At 46.3% G+C, this 19,679-nt stretch overlaps 1 protein-coding gene across 5 annotated transcripts in view; it reads right to left on the bottom strand.

The window, feature by feature from the left end:
• Positions 1-19,679, bottom strand: part of ASH1L (ASH1 like histone lysine methyltransferase) — a 174,162-nt gene that overhangs the window by 77,691 nt on the left and 76,792 nt on the right. For all 5 annotated transcript variants that reach the window (XM_082703453.1, XM_082703455.1, XM_082703457.1 and 2 more), the window contains 2 exons: positions 13,793-13,894; positions 6,060-6,798 (listed from right to left, as the gene is read on the bottom strand). In XM_082703453.1, the coding sequence (XP_082559579.1) occupies positions 6,060-6,798; positions 13,793-13,894 (841 nt within the window). The remainder of the gene's footprint in view (positions 1-6,059; positions 6,799-13,792; positions 13,895-19,679) is intronic.

Genomic DNA, 19,679 nt, shown 5'->3' with positions numbered 1-19,679 from the left:
TTGTGTGAAAGCCTACAATATACTTATTCCATTTCATGGTGATCTTGGGTATTTCCATATTCTACACATTATAGCCAATCTTGCTACTACTTTACCAAAAAGTGTTTTCTGGTGATTGTTGGGCAAGAGTTTTTCTAAAGGGGAATTTCTAGATTATATAGGGTTTGTTGATAGTACATTTTTGTTGCTGCTGTTGTTATATATTCTGGATGCCCAAACTATACACATTACAAGTGCTATAAATTTCCCACTTTGTAGCAAGTCTTTATGTATTTGTCACGATGATGTTTGATGAGTAGGAATTCTTCGTTTTTTTTTTTTAAATTTTATTTATTTATTTATTTGGCAGAGAGAGAGAGAGAGAGAGAGATCACAAGTAGGCAGAGAAAGTGTGTGTGTGGGGGGGAGGCTCCCCGCTGAGCAGAGAGCCCGACTCGGGGCTTGATCCCAGGACCCTGAGATCATGACCTGAGCCGAAGGCAGAGGCTTAACCCACTGAGCCACCCAGGCACCCCTGAAATTCTTAGTTGTAATACATTCTAAGATACCAGTCTTTACCTGTATGGTTATTGCTTTCGGTATCTTGTTTATGAAAGCCTTCCTGACAAGGTTGTGAAATTTTTCTCTTTCCATCTATTAGCCTTTGAAAGTTTAAAATTTTGCTTTTAACACAGATTTACTCAACTGGGATTTAACTTTTGTATACAGGATAAGACAGAAACCAATTTTGGGGCACCTGGGTGGTTCTGAGAGACGAGTACCTGCCTTTGGCTCAGGCTGTGATCCCAGAGTCCCTTGCTCTCCTTCTGCTACCACCGCCCTCCCACGCTCTCTCATGCTCTTGCTCACTCTTCTTAAAAAAAAAAAATAAATAAAAAGACAGGGGCGCCTGGGTGGCTCAGTGGGTTAAGCCTCTGCCTTCGGCTCGGGTCATGATCCCAGGGTCCTGGGATCGAGCCCCACATCGGGCTCTCTGCTCAGCGGGGAGCTTGCTTCCTCCTCTCTCTCTGCCTGCCTCTCTGCCTACTTGTGATCTCTGTCTGTCAAATAAATAAATAAAATCTTAAAAAACACAAAAAAGACAGAAACCAATTTCATTCCCATTACTGCTGTGACATCAACGTTTACGGAACAATCCATTAAACAGTGTTTCTGTCTCTTCTGATACGCAGTGTTACCTCTGTCACTCAGGAAGACTACATACATAGAAGGATCTGTTTCTCTCACCTACTCCACACTAGCTTAATACACCATAGCCTAAAATTAAATCTTGGGACAAAACTTTTAGTTTATTCATTAATTCCATTCCTTGGAATGTACCCTAAAGCAATGAGTGCCCATATCCACCAGTGGACATTAAAGGAATATTAAGAACAACATTTTTGGATAACAACCTCAATGTGGAAATAACTCAACAGTAAAATGACAAAACCGTACTGTGCGCAGACAATGGATGAGTGTACAATAGTATAAAGGAGGCAACAACAGTGACATGTACCAACACAGGTGCTTTGCTAACTTAATGTGTGTGTTTCCACGGCCTCATTTACCATTTTGGGGCTTATTCTCTTGCTTTTCTCATTTCTTTCTTTCTTTCTTTCTTTTTTTTAAAGACTTTATTTATTTACTTGTCAGAAAGAGAGAGAGAAAAAGCACACAAGCAGGCAGAGGCGGGCAGAGGTGGAGAGAGAGGCAGGCTCCCTTCTGAGCAAGAAGCCTGATGCGGGACTCGATCCCAGGACCCAGGGATCAGGACCTGAGCCGAAGGCAGAGGCTTAACCCACTGACCCACCCAGGGATCCCTCTTTTCTCATTTCTTAACTGGCCTCTTAGTTCATGAAGTTTCAGCATTAAAAAAAATAATAATGCAAGCCTTAAAGGCTGTTGAGTCTCTCTCTAGGCATGTCTTCAGATACATCCCGTAAGTTTTAACATGCAGCGGAGCAATTATTCAGTTCTAAGTATTCTTAATATTTTCATTATGATTTTTTTTTGAAAGATTTTATTTTTATTTATTTGACAGAGAGAGACATAGCAAGAGAGGGAGCACAGGCTGGGGGAGTGGGAGAGGGAGAAGCAGGCTCCCCGCTGAGCAGAAAGCCTTATGTGGGGCTTGATCCAGGGACCCTGGGATCATGACCTCAGCGAAAGGCAGAGGCTTAATGACCCAGGCACCCCATGTTATGATTTTTTTTTTTTTAGATTTTTATTTTTTTATTTATTTGACAAGAGAGAAATCACAAGTAGTCGGAGAGGCAGACAGAGAGAGAGAGGGAAGCAGGCTCCCCGCTGAGCAGAGAGCCCGATGCGGGGCTCGATCCCAGGACCCTGAGATCATGACCCGAGCCGAAGGCAGCGGCTCAACCCACTGAGCCACCCAGGCGCCCTATGATTTTATTTTTTACCTAGTTTTTACAATTTACCTTTTTTCCTTTTAGAACCAGGATTTGAACCCGTTTCTGATTCTACAGCCCAGCTTATAACCACTATATTATCCGTTTGCAATCTGCCTTGTTATTCATCAACAAATAGTGTCCAAACTCTCTAGTGTGGCGAACAAAGCTCTCTGCATGATCCGGTTCCTACAACCTTTTTCAGACTCATGGCCCAGGCCCTAGACCACAGGACTCCAACTAGCTCTGTGTTTTGGCAACAGAAACTTTCTTTCACCTCCTTGAACCTGCCATGCCTTTTCATACTCAGCCTGTAATGTTTGTTCTAGCCTTGATCCTTTAAGTAACAGATGAAGTCTATTCTCCAGGTTTTATTTATTTATTTTTAAAGATTTTATTTATTTATTTGTAAGAGACAGAGGGAGAGAGAGCAAGCGAGCACAGGCAGACAAAGAGGCAGGCAGAGGCAGAGGGAGAAGCAGGCTCCCCGTCGAGCAAGGAGCCCGATGTGGGACTCGATCCCAGGACCCTGGGATCATGACCTGAGCCGAAGGCAGCTGCTTAACCAACTGAGCCACCCAAGCGTCCCTATTCTCCAGGTTTTAATTTCATCGTTACTTCCACAAGAAACCGAGGTCAATCACCTCAACAATATATTCTCGTAACACTCAATAACCCCTCATGCTGGAACTCCGACTGTGCGATCCCCCAGGGCAGGGAATTATCTAAATTTGCTTACCATTGTTATCTACCCTTAGCACGCTGGATAAATAATTTTGCAATAAATGTTATTAAATAAGTAAATGAACAACCCCCTGCTATGTAACAAGTAGCATAGCAGGTTCTACTTAGAAAAAGGTGAAGAGCTGTTGCTGTGTCTGGGAAACTCCTGTGGGGTGTCCTCTTGTGATACATCCCTCTCCTCCTGAGGGTAGAAACTGCATCTTCCTCTTTGTAATTTCTTCAAATTCTAAACTGTAATTTTGTGGAAAATTAAAGTGTTTAATGTTGGTGGCCATGATACTAGAAAGGCTTTTCTGGAATAAACCCTCTTCTCCCAAGCACATTTTCAAGGTGACCGTTCCCCTAAAATGAATGGTCAAATTGTCATGAACTGTCACTTTCTTACTACCCTGAAGGCAGGAATCATTCTCTTTTCAGTATTTTTTTAAAAGATTATTTATTTATTTGAGAGAGAGAAAGAGATCAGGCAAGGAGGAGGGGCAGAGAGGAGAAAGCAGACCTCCTGCTGAGCAGGGAGCCCAACATGGGGCTCGATCCCCGGACCCCACGATCAAGACCAGAGCTGAGGGCAGACACGTCACAGACTGAATCACCCAGGCGTCCTCTTTTCAGTACTGTAAAGCCTCAGTGATTAAGATGAACAAACACTGGTTCTAAAATAGTCTGATGGGCCCTGAAACAGTAACAACGGACCCTGGGACCCAACAACATAAAACGTTTAAAAAGTTTAAATTAAATCTCTTTTTAAAATGAAATCTCTATTTTCCTGCCTTTCCAAAGGAAAAAAAAATTACTACAATTCAGTGGGAATATGGAGAGTAAAACTACATATAAGATAAAACCAGCGACGCTTATAAAACCGTAACCTGACAAATGAATGGTCATAAATACAGCACCAGCTCCTGCCTCGGACGAAAGCCAGTTCCAGCTGATCAAACAGCTGTGTGCTAAAGGTGACGGGGCAGGAGGGTGCTGGGGTGGCTTCGTTAGTTGAGCGTCTGCCTTCGGCTTGGGTCATGATCCCAGGATCCTGGATCGAGTTCCACAGTGGGCTCCCTGCTCAGCTGGGGGCTGCTTCTCACTCTTCCTCCGCCCCTCCTGCCCGCTCTCTCTCAAATAAATACATAAAAATCTTAAAAAAAAAAAAAAAAAAAAGAAGTAAAGGTAATATGGACTCCACTGAAGGAGAACAGTTAAATAAATTATGCTGTATTCTGAGCACGGAGTAGGGTAATTCGTCATGCCCTAAGGACAAGATCTCTGAGACACATGAAGAAAAAAGAGCTGAAAACTATAGGGTGCCACCACTTACACGAGACACCAGCTCTGCGGATGCACACCTCTGTACAGATGTAAGAAGTCATCTCTATCCCCAGAGTGGGGTTTGAACTCATGGTCCTAAGGTCAAGAATCACACACTCCCCTGACTGGGCCGGCTGGGTGCCCCTCTGTGGTGTGCGGTTCACAGTCGTGCTCTTGAGAACAGGATCAGAGAGGAAATGACATCATGTGAAAAGAGACTTAACTTTTCAATCAGTAAGCTTTTCGTTTCACTGAAAGTAGTACAAGTATGTACTACTCATGAAAGAAATTTCAACCCCACATATTCTGTAGGAAAAAAAGCAGTTTTCCTAAATGTATGCATTAGAGAGATATGAAAAACCTCTCTTGGGCGCCTGGGTGGCTCAGTCGGTCAGGCGGCTGCCTTCGGCTCGGGTGGTGATGTCAGGGCCCGGGACGGAGCCCCGCATCGGGCTCCCTGCTCCTCCCTCCCTCTCTGCCTGCTGCTCTGCCCACCTGTGCTCTGTGTCTCTGTGTCAAATCAATAAAACCTTGAAAAAACAAAACCAAAAACCTCTCTCTATAGGATTTGTTCAGACAGATGGTAGAGAAAAAGACTAATAAACTCTGTTCCATTGTTGTTTGGCCAAAAAAAAAAAAAAAAAAAAAATAAAGAAAAGAAAATCAAATGTCATACAAAAACCATTAAGGGTTATTATTCTGACTGTATCTAATGAGTACTTAAAAAACAGGTAAGGTACATCAACAAATACTAATGTCCTAATATGCAATTTAGTGCAAATTAAAATAAGTATGAACCAACATTTATGAAGTATATTTCACCTATATCAAAATGATGAAGACATTTTTATAAAGATTTTTAGAAAGCTAATTTCCCGGGTAGATAAGAGTAGGGATAAATAGTGGATGACAATTATTGGATGTTAGTAGAACTATTAACAGGTGTGGTTTTCAAGAGAGCAGTTTGAAAATAAATGTTAAGAGGCTTACAACGTGTCTTGCAGTTTTAATTTGTATTTGTCTAATTGTGAACGGGACTGCCATGTGATTATGACTGAGCCTGCTGTGTTTCTAACGGAAAGGTCCTTTGAAAATGGGGAGTATTGTATTAACTCAGTTAAAACTACCAAACATACCTTTAGGGGAAAAACCTGGTTGGATACAACAAAAGGATTAAGAGCTCTTTTTGGGGAGTGATTTTTGGCTCTGTGCGCTCTTTTAGAGAAAAGAAAGGACATAACAAGGAGACTGTGAAGAAAAGAAACGTAACATGCAGAAAGTGTGCGTGGTGACAGGATGGAAACCGGAGAAGACGGTGCGAGCCTAGAAACAACCGCGGGCGCGTGGCCCTGCTGGGCACAACGGAACCGCGCCGGCCCTTCCTTTCCTCTTCTGCAAACTGGGGGTTCGGACTGGACTGCTACCTCCCACGTGCTTCTTAATCATTTTAAAATTTGGGGCAGCCATGAATAAGAACGTGCTGAAACAAAGACCCGGGGGAGCGCAGGTTTTACATCAGGAGAGGTGAGGGGGTGACCCGCGAACTCGCCGCACCCCGACGTCACGTCTAGAAGCCGCTACTCCACTCCGCGCAGACAAGCCGTGGACACAGATAATTACCTCGTACAGCGCTCCTGCTCGTCCTCTGGGAACGGCTTCTGCTTCTTCTTGGCCTGCTCCTCCAACAGCCAGCTCTTCCGCTTCAGCCCCTTCTTGTGTTCCGGACTCAGTGTGACGCTCTGCACCACAGCCTCAATGGCGTCCGTCACCGTGTCAGCGCGGAGCGGCAGGGCCGCGCTCTCCTCGCCCTCGGTCGAGTCGGGGCTGACCAAGCGGGCAGCCTGGAATGCTTGCATGGACACCACCGCCTGGAGGGGGCATTTCCGAGGTCGACCCGGTCTGCGCTTCACAAAGTTATTCCCCGTCCTGGCCTGTCTTTGAAGTTTTTTGGCTTTTAATATTTTATTGACATGGTCCAGGTTTTTCTTCGTGGCCAAGATTTTGTCATAATTGCACATTTTCCGAGCTTGGCGCTGCATGGCTTCCACGACACTTCTCTTGACGTGGTGGGGCGAGCAGCTGCTCGGCAGCTTCTCCGACAGGAGCGAGATGCCGCCACCGCAAGTGTCAGTGGGGGCCGCGGGCACCAGAAGGCTGTCCGGCTTCCCCAGGGCCCGCTCCTTACTGTGGCTGTGTCCTGGGCTGGAGGACGGGGGCCCTGGGGCAGACGCGATCCCGGCCTCGATGTTCTTCTCCAGGGGCTCCTGGTCCTCGTGCTGGACCACCCGCTGCAGCAGACTCCCCACAGAGTCGTCCCCAGAAGCAAGCAGTCTCGGACTTCGAGAGGGAACTCCGTTTACTAAAGAAGACGACAAATCACACAGATACGAACTGAACACAGCTTGGCATTTAAGTAACTTCTTATACCAAAGAAAAGGAATACTGCTCCATTTTTCTTAACACGATTAAACATCCTAACACCATATGCATCTGCCTCTCCCAAGCAAGGTGATCGTTTATTTTCCTGAATAAGGCATATTAAAGTAATCATAATAAATTCAAAGTTGGGGCACCTGGGTGGCTCAGTGGGTTAAAGCCTCTGCCTTCGGCTCAGGTCATGGTCCCAGGGTCCTGGGATCGAGCCCCGCATCGGGCTCTCTGCTCTGCGGGGAGCCTGCTTCCCCCCCACCCTCTGCCTGCTTCTCTGCTGACTTGTGATCTCTGTCTGACAAATAAATAAATAAAATCTTAAAAAAAAAAAAATTCAAAGTTGGCCTGCTTTCCTAACAATACGTGAGCTAAGCAGCCACAACCACAAAGAAATGGCTTATTTCTTCGGAGCTGATGGTCCATTTACATTTGGAGCCTTGCCAGTTAGATGCTGGTGATACTCCTGGTTCAGCGCTCTTTCTAACAATGCTGTGAGTACAAAGGATATAAGTGAAACTTCTTTGGAAAAGCTTTAAAACTACAACACTAAACGTATGTCTAAACTAGTTTAGAAAGAATACCTGTTGACCAAAGACTGGAAAATAAGTGGTCTTCGGTGAACCTTGTTATCTTAGTGGCCCAATGACTGGGAGATCTTTGTTCTTCAAATACCATTCCGCACTTTTTTATGACTACACAGAATGTGGGTAAACTGGTAAACTGTCTTAGTTCTGCAATATTTGTAAACATCAGATCGTACTTGGGCCATTTCCTAAGATGCCCAGTCAGTTACTCCTGATGAACACAGGTCATACTTTTTTCCAAAGCTCATCAATGCACTTCCTGCCTATGTGCGTTTAAAATGTGGTACTATTCTAGGTACCCCTTAAGCCCTGTGTATTCTAGATTCGATCTTATCAGACCACACTGGAATTTTTCTCAAATTACCAGTAACTCCCTTCAGATGATATCCAGTAGTCTTGTTAAAATTCAGGATTTTTCTAATTTCAAATTCTCAGAGCCATTAAATATCACCACTTCTTAAAATCTGGCCTCCACGGTTTCTCTGAGAATACACTTGGATTATCTTCCGATTACTTGCAACTCTATAATAGATTTAACTGCAGAGGTCCCTAACCCCCAGCACTGTCTTTACCTTTCATACTTACTTCCCCCCGGCCCCATGTTGATTCTCGCAGTTTCAATGATCTGAGTACATGTCCCGATCTTCCATTTTATCTGAAGCTGACCACATGAGAACCGCCTCCTTCCGTGAGCATTTCCTCACTCTGTTACAGGTGCGTTTCTTGTTGAACTCTCCACACTTCCTGGCAATTCATTCACCTGCCACCTACATTCTGACCATGCCCCAAGTTCAACCTTCCGAATAAAGCTTGTTTTTCTACTTATCTACTTTTGCATGTTTCACCGATTTCTCAAACTCTCAGTCACAACCCAAGTCATTACCTTCTCCTTCAACCTTGCTCCTCCAGACTACAGTGGGTAGTCTGAACTCAGTGGGTGATACCGGAAAGTCGCCTCCCCAACATCATACACCCGCGCCACCAACCCAACGGCAGCAGTTCTGCCAGCCACCCTGAGGCCACCTCACCTACTATTCCTCCGCCTCCCTCCCCACACACCAGAAAACGTGGTTTCACGTGCGTCCAGCACCTGAACCGATCCGCCTCCCGTTGCGCCACCACAGCCACTCGCCGCTAAGCCAACCTCAACTCCCAGCCCGGAAGCAGCAGTCCGACTGCGTGCGGAGCTATTACAACCTGCACCCGAGTCTTCTGCTTTCTCTCCCATCAGGTGGTAGATCTAATTTTCCTCGTCTTGAATAGGAGCTGCCCTCAGTGAGTTGCTTCTAGCAAAAAGAATCCCATGGAAGAATGAACATGCTGATTTCCAAGTTTGGGCTGAAAAGGCAGGACACATGCCACCTGACTCTCTCTGACAACGTCTGCCCTTGGCTCCCAGCGCCCACACTGTCCGTCAGTCTAGGCGGGCTACTGTCATGTTTCCCAATGGATTCTGCTAAGGGTCACAGACAACAGCTTTCATAATGATGACTGCCGCCGTCAGTGAAATAATATTTTTATGTATTAGTCCTTTAGTGTATTTACCCCTTTGGATTAGTTCAAGGATGGACCATAAGATGTCTTGTACAAAATTATATTTATTCAGTCGTTTATATATCTCAATTACTAAACAGATGGTGTCTACACATTTTCATTTCTTTGTCTACAACTCGAAGGTTAGGACAGAGTTCTGATTCAGTGATCTGCCTTCTGAATGCAAAATAAAGGCTGTCACTCTTGTGCTGCTGGAGAAACAAGAACGCTAGGTCAACCGAGACTGAGGATATACTCACTGAAAACACTGAGGTTTATACTAAATAGGAATTAAACCTTCCTTTGGCTCTGGAAGGAACTCAGGGCACTACCACCAACAACACATTTTCGTTAGTTTTCTCCTGCGTCCCACAGGCAGTCCGCATGTGAGACGCGCCTGGGCAGCTCCTGCAGGGAGGTGGGAAGCAGCCGCCTTGGGCTCCCTCGGGATTCCAGGATCAAGCCCCAAGTCCCGCTCCTTGCTCAGTGGGGAGTCTGCTTCTCCCTCGCCCTCCCCCTCTGCCCCTCCCCAGCTCGTGCTTTCTCTCACTCTCTGTCAAATAAATAAATGAAATCTTTAAAAAAAAAAAAGTGCCCGTGAGACAGGAGATGGGAACGAGCTGTGGAGAGAAGCTCCTCTCCTGCTCCGCCCAAAGCGCAACTGAACGAGGAGCCGCCGTCCTCTGTGCCGGGTTTCTTTCCGTTTGCTCTTACCCTGGTAAACGCCCCATTTACGCAGGGAAACCGGACCTGACCTTCTGGGCCGCTCAGGCTATCTGCCGCCAGGAGCCAGGCGGACCGCAAGGGGTTCGAACACTCTTCAGTTCTGCTGAGTCAAGCCTTCTACAAACTTCTGGTTTCCTATTGATTTCAAAGTTCAGCAATGTTTTAAGAAACGTTTTCCGAATTTTATCTCGCATTTTTAGTTTTAGGTAGCAAGAAATTTGTTTGCTCAGTACATCTCATTTACCTCGTGGCTGGAAATGAAGAGCTCGAATTTAGACCAAGGCCGCCTGGATTCTAGCAGTCTCCTCGCAAGGAGCCAAACTGCTCTAACTCTCCACTTGCAAACTAGTTCTATAAAAATCATTTTCCCAATTATTAACACTTTTCTGTCCTAATTTTTCTTGGCCTCTTTGTGACATCTGACATTAAGAGGCTTCTTGTACCTTTTTTCTATATAAAAATCTATTTAAAACTTTTATGTCATCACTGAATCTTTCCCTCCACTTCCCTCCAATGCAAACGGTCCTTAAATCTGCATTCTTGCCATGCTCTCTGGGTTAGCTCCCTCACTGCCAGATTCAACTTCCTACCGCATGTTGCTAGGTCCGCTGCTAGGTCTCCTCCAGATCGCCCTCAAACTACAAGCCGCCACTTCCAAATGGCTAACCAACACCTTCACGTCAACAGCCCAAACGCGGCTCGAAGTGCACACGTGCAAACCCAGGCCATCACCGATGCACTTCTTCGCGCGCGTCTCGTTCCGTCCCGCTCTCCACGCTGGAAGGCTCTAGCGCTTTTCCAAAATGGGTGTGCGGCAGACTGTGCTGCTGGGGCCAGCCCTTGCCGCCCCGGCTTCCGTAACATCGCCCCCCCCCAACTCCTCCTCCGCAGAAGACTTACTCTCGCCCCCTGCTATGGCACTGAAACGTGGGCAGCAACTGTAAGAGCTGCTCAGGCTTTCCCACACCCCTCACCCCTGCTCAAAAGACCAGCAACACTGCACCCAGGGCTCTGCCGGGCGGGCGGGGGCCTGGAAGGAAGACAATACCCAGAGGACCCACACTGGTCACAGCGTAGGAAAAAAGGAAGACTTCGTTGTCTCCAGTCCCTGAAATTCTGGGCCTTTTTCAGCACCGCAAAGTCTATCCAATACTGGATTATACAATATATTGAAGAGTTTTTATCTTTCCTGTTCAAAATCCTTCAGTGGCGCCCAACTGCCTCTACAGCGAAGACTCAAGGCCTTCAAGTGAAACAACCAACCAACCAACCAACAAAATCGCCTGCGCCCTAGAGGGGCCGTCTGCAACCTCTGCAGCCTTGCTCTCCGCCGCCGTCACATCTCCCTCACACTCCGGGAACACCACACGACGCCCTGCTCTCCCGAACCAGCATTCTCTGTTCTGTGCCTTTCTTCGTGTTAACACACGCCCACCCTTTGCTCTGTCCCACGTGTCGACCAAACGACAGGAGTTTACGTGTCACACCTTCCGGGAAGTCTTCCTGAGTCACGCACACGTCAGGCACTGGAGTTCCTCTGTGCCGCCATACCCGGCGCACTGGTCCGCTGGAGAACGCCACACGCCCTTCTCTGGTGACTCTGTCTGCATCCTTGAGGGCAGGAGCCTTATCTTATTCGTGTGTGTATCTCTGGTGCTCAGTATTCAGTTACTCTCAACAAATATTTATTCAAATGAATAAAACGGTCTTACGCTAAGAGTAACTTCATGGACCTGGGTATTATTTCTTTTATTTACTACAGTAAAATATTTTGGTGATTTTCTTTGTGGGTATCTCCTTGAAATCTTATTCTTTCTTTTCAGGTGTTGGCGAACTGTTTCTGTAAAAATCTCAATGGTAAATATTTTAGGTTTTCGAGGACACATATAATGTCTCACATAACACTTTTTCTTTCCACCTTTATCTTTTTAAGCGATCCTTTAGAAAATACCAGAAATAGGGGGGCTCCTGGGTGGCTCAGTGGGTTAAAGCCTCTGCCTTCGGCTCAGGTCAGGATCCCAGGGTCCTAGGATCGAGCCCCGCATCGGGCTCTCTGCTCGGCGGGGAGCCTGCTCTCCCTCTCTCTCTGTCTGTCTCTCTGCCTACTTGTGATCTCTGTCTGTCAAATAAATAAATAAAATCTTGGGTGGCTCAGTTGGTTGGGCAGCTGCCTTCAGCTCGGGTCATGATCCCAGTGTCCTGGCATCGAGTCCCGTATCGGGCTCCTTGCTCGGTGGGGAGCCTGCTTCTCCCTCTGCCTCTGCCTGCCATTCTGTCTACCTGTGCTCGCTCTCTCTCCCTCTCTCTGATAAATAAATAAAATCTTAAAAAAAAAAAAATACCAGAAATAGGGACATCTGGGTGGCTCAGTCAGTTAAGTATCCAACTCTCAGTTTTTGGCTCAGGTCATGATCTCAGGGTTGTGGAACCGAGCCCCGCATCAGGCTCTGGCTTAGTGGGGAGCCGCTGGACATTCTCTCCCTTTCCCACTCCCCTCTCCCCGCTAGGGCCCTCTCTCTAAATAGATAAAATCTTAAAAAGAAAGAAAGAAAGAAAGAAAGAAAGTAAAAAAGATTTTTAGCTGAGGGCTGCACTAAAGGAAGCCTTGAATCTCATCTGGTCCATAGGCCGCAGTCTGCTAAACCCTGGTTTAGGTCCACACCATCAAAAGCAGCCATTCCCCGTCTAAGACTCTGCCTGAAACAGTATGAAAACAGCATCCTGAGAGACAAAGTCCTCACGGATGCCCAACTTCAATGTACCTCTTCAATGTACAAGCATCTGACAGGGTGGCCTTGACCTGATGAAGGAATTCGACTTTCTGACCATAAGTCAAAGTGATCTACCAATCAAAATACAGGACGGAAAGCCAAGGAACAGTATGCACTTCCTTGTCTACAATTTTCAGCGGCTCCTATTATTATCCAGGTTCCCTACTGGCCTTCCCAGCCTCACCTTCAGTCCCTTTACCCTAACCGCACGGGCTTGTTTATTTAGTTTCTTCGACTCACTATTGTCCCCCTTTCCACATGTTACCGCCAGTGCCCAGAATGACCCTGTCACTGCCCACCTCTCCTGATGACGCTGACGGATGAGAAAGGACTCGCTCCCCTCAGAGGACAGACAACTATAAGATATTTGTATATCTTACACACAAGATAGCTGTCCACATACCTGTAATTTTTACATATAGATACAGCCCTCTAGTTTTGTTTTTGTTTTTATAAACACACCATCAGTAAAAAGGAAAAACTGAGAGCACCATCTAAATCCATGCATGAGGGGGCGCCTGGGTGGCTCAGTGGGTTAAAGCCTCTGCCTCAGGTCATGATCTCAGGGTCCTGGGATGGAGCCCCGCATTGGGCTCTCTGCTCAGCGGGGAGCCTGCTTCCCCTGTCTCTCTGCCTGCCTCTCTGCTGACTTGTGATCTCTGTCTGTCAAATAAATAAATTGAACAAAATCTTAAAAAAAAAAAAAAAAACCACGTATGAATTACACGAGTATGATACACTGTATCAAGAGGTTATACATACTTAAAATATGTGAACATTACACATTTTAAAAGTTGAGGTTAGAAATAAAGATCAACAGAGATTCTTCTTACAACCCCATGAATTGTTTTGTGTATCTCAGAGATCTGTAAATGCTACTTTGCAAACTATACGGCTTTACTAAGGCCATTTTATGCACACAGCCAAGTTTATTAAAGAGTTCCAATCCACATGCCCTATAGCACCGCACACTCTTGTACCTCAACCCAACTTCTAAAACCTCTATTTCTGTGTCTGCCTACTCTTGTCCCAGTCATTTAGAACTGTGTCCCCAGCCCCCATCCGAGCCACAGCACCCGCGAGCGTGAGCCCACGTGCGCGGAAGCAGCACGAGGGGGGAGCGGGACTGCGGTCCAGCACACTCTGCTCATTCACACATCCGTGACCACTTCTGCTTTTTTGTACAACATTGTACGTAAGCACAGATTGTAATTTACGTTGTAAAAGTCCACAGTATCATACTGTAAGTCTGTTCACAAGTAACAGACGGGAAAGTCAGTTAAAGTCTGATCGAACAAACAGTACTTGCCTGTCGAAGAAGTACTCTCAGATGACGACCGTTTTCGGGCAGGGCTGCAGTTTGTGCTCTCTGACGGCCGCTGGGAAGACTTCTCTGACGTCGGCTGGGAACCTAGAGAGAGAGGGAAAAGACAGAAACCACAGGAAAATTCAAGTCTAAAACTGAAGTCAAACCATTCTGGGTCAGAACAGTCATATTTTAGTCGTCGTCACGGCCATTCCCTGCAGTAACGGGACTCTGAGCTGGCGATAAGCGGAGAGCACGCAGAGGACAAGCCACCTGTGCGCTCTCGACACGGTTTCACCGTCTCATATGCATGAGTTTCCCTGTTCCTTAACAGAGCGGAAAACTAGTTTTAGTGGAAGAATGGGCAGAGGACACGATTTAGTTTTTTATGTAACACCACTATGAAACATATGAAGACATTTATTGATAAAGGTCATTAGCAATATTCTAATCACATCTGTCCCCGATTATCAACTCAAGTTCATCATATGAACTGACAAAGAACATTTATAATGCAATTAATTAGGAACAACTTAATGTGAGAAAGTAGGTCCACCCCGAGCATTTATTTCATTTACCAGAATCAGAGGTGAGAATCAGAGTCAGGCTTCACACCCGTATGTCCTATTTACTCTACAAAAGTCACTTTCCTAGTCTGTGTGTTTCCTCTACAGCATATTCGGGGAGAACTGGTGACTGACTTATCTATGGATACAGCAAACCTACTTTAAAACTGTACATGTAAGGTTCCTTGGTTTATGTACATAGAAGCTCATAAAGACAAAGAAACAATTTCCTTTCAAAAAGTCAAATACTTTTTGCCAAAACCTGAAATCAATGCAGCATAATTTAATACATTTCTGACTTGAGAGAAAAGTATGTTGTTCAAGAAGGATTATTTTTCTGGATAAAACATACTTGGTTCTGATACTGTATTCTCGTAACCAGAAAAGCCAGTTGTTGAGAATAATGAATGTCCATCCCCTGTCTGTCAAAAAAACCAGCAGTACTGCGAAATGTTCACTTTTAACTAGAAAGGAAATTACAAATTAAAAGCCTTGCATATAACTAGAACCACAAAAGGTATAAGAAATCAAATATTTGAAGATGAGATTTTTAAGCTGCCCCTCTAAACGAGCGTTAACTCCTGAAAGAAGACGTGACTAAACGGACGGAGAACCACCTGAGGACAGAGGAACTGAAAGGAGCTACATTTCCAGCGCGTCCCTTTCTCTGAGAGACGGAACAAAGCCCGAGCTGTCCTATTCACGCAGCGTCTGAAGTCACACCACTGCACACCTCCTTCATAGCCCGCGAGCGCTGCTCGGGTGAGGACAGGGCTGCGTGCTGCCGTTCAAGAGCAGCGCGTTAGGTTCTGGGAACTGAGCTGGTGATAGTACATCCTATTTCTCAAACACAGTGACGACTAACAGGAGATCTAATCAAGAAGCAAGACTGTTTACTGCTGAATCTGAAAAATAAATACAAAAGGAATTTTAAAAACCAACAGTACAATAACCCCCTCCCCGAGATTGTGGTCCAGATAAGATTTTCATTAAAAAGCTAAATACCACAATAAAAATATCTGAGAGGTAAAAGCCTAGGCATCGGTGAAGACCTAACTTTGTAAGTATTAATACTGTAAACTTCATACACTGGACAGATAAAATATTTCTGACTCAGACACACGGCCAAGACAGAAGACAGCAGTGGCCAAGAAGCTTGAGACATCAGTGCGCTCTGTCACTACTCTGGGGAAGAAGAGCCAACGATCTCAGGTTTCCTATGACGGAAAGGAGAGGCTGGAGAGGACTTTGGTAAAGCTTTCTCTCTTTCGGTCACAGACTAACACTTGCTGAGGCCCCTTTATACGCTCAGTCCTCTGGCAGACACGGGGGTGGGGGTGGATGAAAACAGTGTACGGGTCTCTGCCCTCAAGGGGCAGATCTGGGGTCTGGAACGTCATTGCGCACTGCGGGCCGGACGGCGCGCACCGTCCAGGCTTGAGCTCCCGTCTTCAGTTTCTAGGCTACTGGGCAACGTTCCCACATGTCTTGGTCATCTTCAAGAAAGTCTTGTGAAGGCTTCAACTGTACCTTTGATCATCAGGGTGTCCTGAGAATCACCCTGCCTGGCCTCACCCACCTCAGGGTAAAAGAGGGTACAGGCACTTTCTTCAAAGCTTGTTCTTTTGGCGGCATCTGGAGCTGCAGAGGAGGCAGTGGGAGGTGAATGGGGGTCGGACCCCCGGAGACCGTTACTGGCAGCATTGTACAGCAATTCCTGAGAAACTGAAACAATTGAGAGAGACAGGGCTTAGCTCACTTAGCTTCTGAGCCACTTTTCATTTCCTGAAAGTAAGGGAGGCCAGCAGCCTATTCTTAGGATTTAACAGGAGATTGGAATAAAACTTCACACAGGAAGGTTTTCGTTTTTTCACTTTAAAAGTCTATTTGAATTCCCTTTTCATGAAAAGCAGAGATGTTCTTAACAGTGTTCCATATTTCAGGGGAATAAGGATGTGTCCCTGAGACACAGATCTCTAGGGTATTCATTGAAAATCGGTGCTTACAGGACAGTAAGACGATGAGAATTCCTGAACAACTTGACCTAATGATGTAACACGCGACCAAGATCAAGACTGGACAATGAGGATCAGAGCTTAGACACACGAGGTAGCAACCTGCTAAAGATGCTCAAACTGGCCCAACCGCAGAAATCAGATGAGATCTGCGAACGTCTCCTCCGACACCGCCACCAATGTACTGTGCAGCTGCGTGGCCGGGGAAGAGCAACAGGACACGAGAGACAACAGCATGTCTGTTCCGAGAGGCCCCGAGACGCGCGTTTCCCGAGCGGCAGCACAGCGCTGGGCCGAGCGGCGCGGTGGGTGGTTAAGCACGTCAGCAAGGGCCGAGGCCGGGTCTGAGCCCTGGCTCTGACTTTAGGACGGAGGCAGGCAAATGCACTTGGAGGTTGGTTCCGTAAAGCACTCCAAGTCCCAAGAAGTCTCGTGTGAATTCCAAAGTGAAGTCATGGGAAAATGGAAAGCGTTTCCATAAAAGTCGCACTAGCATCCATACACGGGCTCTTCAGGTTCACAGCAAATTTACCGGCCCGATGACTTAATAACGCCCCTGGCACGTGCAGGCAACTATTCGACAAGAAGGTAACAACCGGAGAAGGGCAGGACTCACGCCCAATTCGGAAACGGAACTGGCGGAGACTGTGAAGCGTCCCTGGCAAGCGTGCAGAAGAGGCGGCACACGAGGGACAGCTGACGGGAAGCAGGAGGAAGGCGGCGCCTCGTACGAGGAGGGAGAAAGCCTCCCCGAAGGGCATCTTGAGCCCACTGGCCCCTGCGTGCAGCTTCTCCGGGGCCAGGTGATGCTCCGCACGCCATCCGGCCCGCCCGCGGGGGCCGCAGGAGGCACGAGGACTCGCTGAGCTCGGTTCCAGGGAGCGCGGCTGCCTGCGTCCCCTGCTCGCCCTTCAAGTCTCCTGCACGGCGGCCGCCTCGGGGTGGCGACGGCTCACGACGCGGGTCTGTTCCCATCTCCTCAGGGGTCACTTCAGATCTATGGGGGGGCGGGGCGGGGAGAGTCTCTCCACTCCTTTAGGACAAGAGGCTTGTATGGATTCCGGTTCTAGAGACTCCGGTGCTACCCTCAACGAAGAGGCGCGGAGAATCCACACGTTTGTACTTACCGAAGAGTTCTCATTTCTCATCTCAACACGGCATAAAGCCAAATCTTGAAATATTTCAGAAGCAAACAGACTATAAATGGGATTCTTCAACTCACAAAACTATTGGGTAGAAACAGTACTGAGAGTCTCATTACTCGGGTATCTGGCAGCTTCGGAAACATGTTTAGAAATGCCACACACATAAATGAAGTAGAAATGACAGAAAAGTCACCAAAGAAGTACCCGAATAACACTGCCCTTCGGCACACACGTAAGCTGGTCCTACACGTACGCTCCTTTCCTTCAGCTGGAAAAACAGAGGACTTCGTGTAAAACAGAGGCAGACTATCAGTACGGAGGGAAACTGAAAATAAACTCCCAATAAATCGGGAACAAAATGAGGGAACTAAGGAGTTGAGCACACTCAGACATGTGAGGCAGCCCTGGAAGTCGTTGTGACGACACCGTCTCCGGGTTTTACCCGGCCACTGTTCAGTGAGCTTTTAAACATTAAAGACAGATTGGGGGGGGGGGCACATCTTAGACAAATTAGACAGAAAGGGGGAAAGATGGCACTTATACAGCAAAACCATGGATAAAAAAGACAGAAAGTTGAGAAAACAAAAAAAAGAACATAACTGGATTTTAAGAGACAAGAATCTGGAATCTTTCCATTCAAAACAAAAATGGGTGGAAACCAAGACACTCCTCTGAAGGAGATCTGTCTCTAGGGATCCTGCTTGATGGCTCTGCAGGAGGAACGGAGACCAGTCTAGGAGAAAGAGAGAGACGACGCTTACAGACGCCCGGTGTGCAGGCACAGTCACACGGGCAGAAACACCAGCACAGAGAGAGAGAACGCCCACTGATAGCAGCTGGCGGGGAGGGAAGGCATCACAGAGAAAAAACTGGACTAATAATTCAGCCGAACTACTCCAGTGAAGCCTGGAGCATCCGGGGCTAAAAATGAGGAATTTCGAAATGTAAATTAACAAAAAAACACAATGAATGAAACCAACAGCTGGTTGGATAAAACGTATATATCTTTAACGTAAATCCACTATGAAAATTTTCATAATTTACAGTTATGAATTCTGGTCATGCCCTGTTAAGAGTTCAGTACTGAAGACCCAAGAAATTAGGAAATGATTTGGGTGAACAGATTGTTTGAGGGTTCTTTCGTTCTTTCTTCCCTTCCTTTCCTTTTTATTTTTTTAAAGAGTTATTTTTTTAAATTAAAAAAAATTTTTTAAAGATTTTATTTTTTTATTTGACAGTGAGAGAGACAGAGAGCACGAGCGAGCGCACAAGCAGGCAGAGAGGCAGGCAGAGGGGAAGAGAAGCAGGCTCCATCCATGACCTCAGCCGAAGGCAGCCGCTTAACCAACTAAGCCACCCAGGGGCCCCTAAAGAGTTTATTTTTAAGTAATCTACACCAAACGTGGGGCTGGAATTCATGACCCCAAGATCAATCTACACCAAACGTGGGGCTGGAATTCATGACCCTGGCTTCTCCAACTGAGCCAGCCAGGCACCTGCGTTTAAGGTGTCTAACGCTGGAAATGTCTCTGGGTCAGCTATGGAAGAACAGATTAAGTTTATAGATGATATACATTTATTTCAAAATTACATATTTCGGGGCGCCTGGGTGGCTCAGTTGTTAGGTGTTTGCGTTCGGCTCAGGTCATGAACTCTGGGTCCCGGGATTGAGCCCCAGATTGGTTCCCTGCTCAGCGGGAAGCCTGCTTCTCCGTCTCCAACTCCCCCTGCTTGTGTTCCCTCTCTTGCTGTGTGTGTCTCTCTGTCAAATAAATAAATATCTTTTAAAAAATCACATATTTAAAACTAGTTTCCAAGATTTAAATCATTCCTGCCCACCAAAACTAATTCACGTTATACAATTTTAATTTGAAGAAAGAAGCTTTAAATTATCATTTACAAGTCAAGGCTACTGGCAGTGTTTGTTGATCAGTGAATGAATCAAAACTGTTATAATACAAATGAGTATCACAGTAAAAGAATCTGAACATAAAATACCAAATAATTTGGAAGTTCTGATCAGGTTTTTTTTGTTTCCAGATTCAAGTTCTGCATCCTTTGCTATGGTTCACAGCTCAGGAGCCCTGGAAGCTTCTCTTGAATGAGCTGAGCAAGGAGAAGAAAGCTCGGGCCATGATAAAAACAGCTGCTTCCGACTGTGGGA

The sequence above is a fragment of the Mustela nivalis genome (genome assembly GCF_964662115.1).
Source record: "Mustela nivalis genome assembly, chromosome: 16".
NCBI classification, from domain to species: domain Eukaryota; kingdom Metazoa; phylum Chordata; class Mammalia; order Carnivora; family Mustelidae; genus Mustela; species Mustela nivalis.
This window is presented reverse-complemented; position numbering and strand designations above follow the sequence as displayed.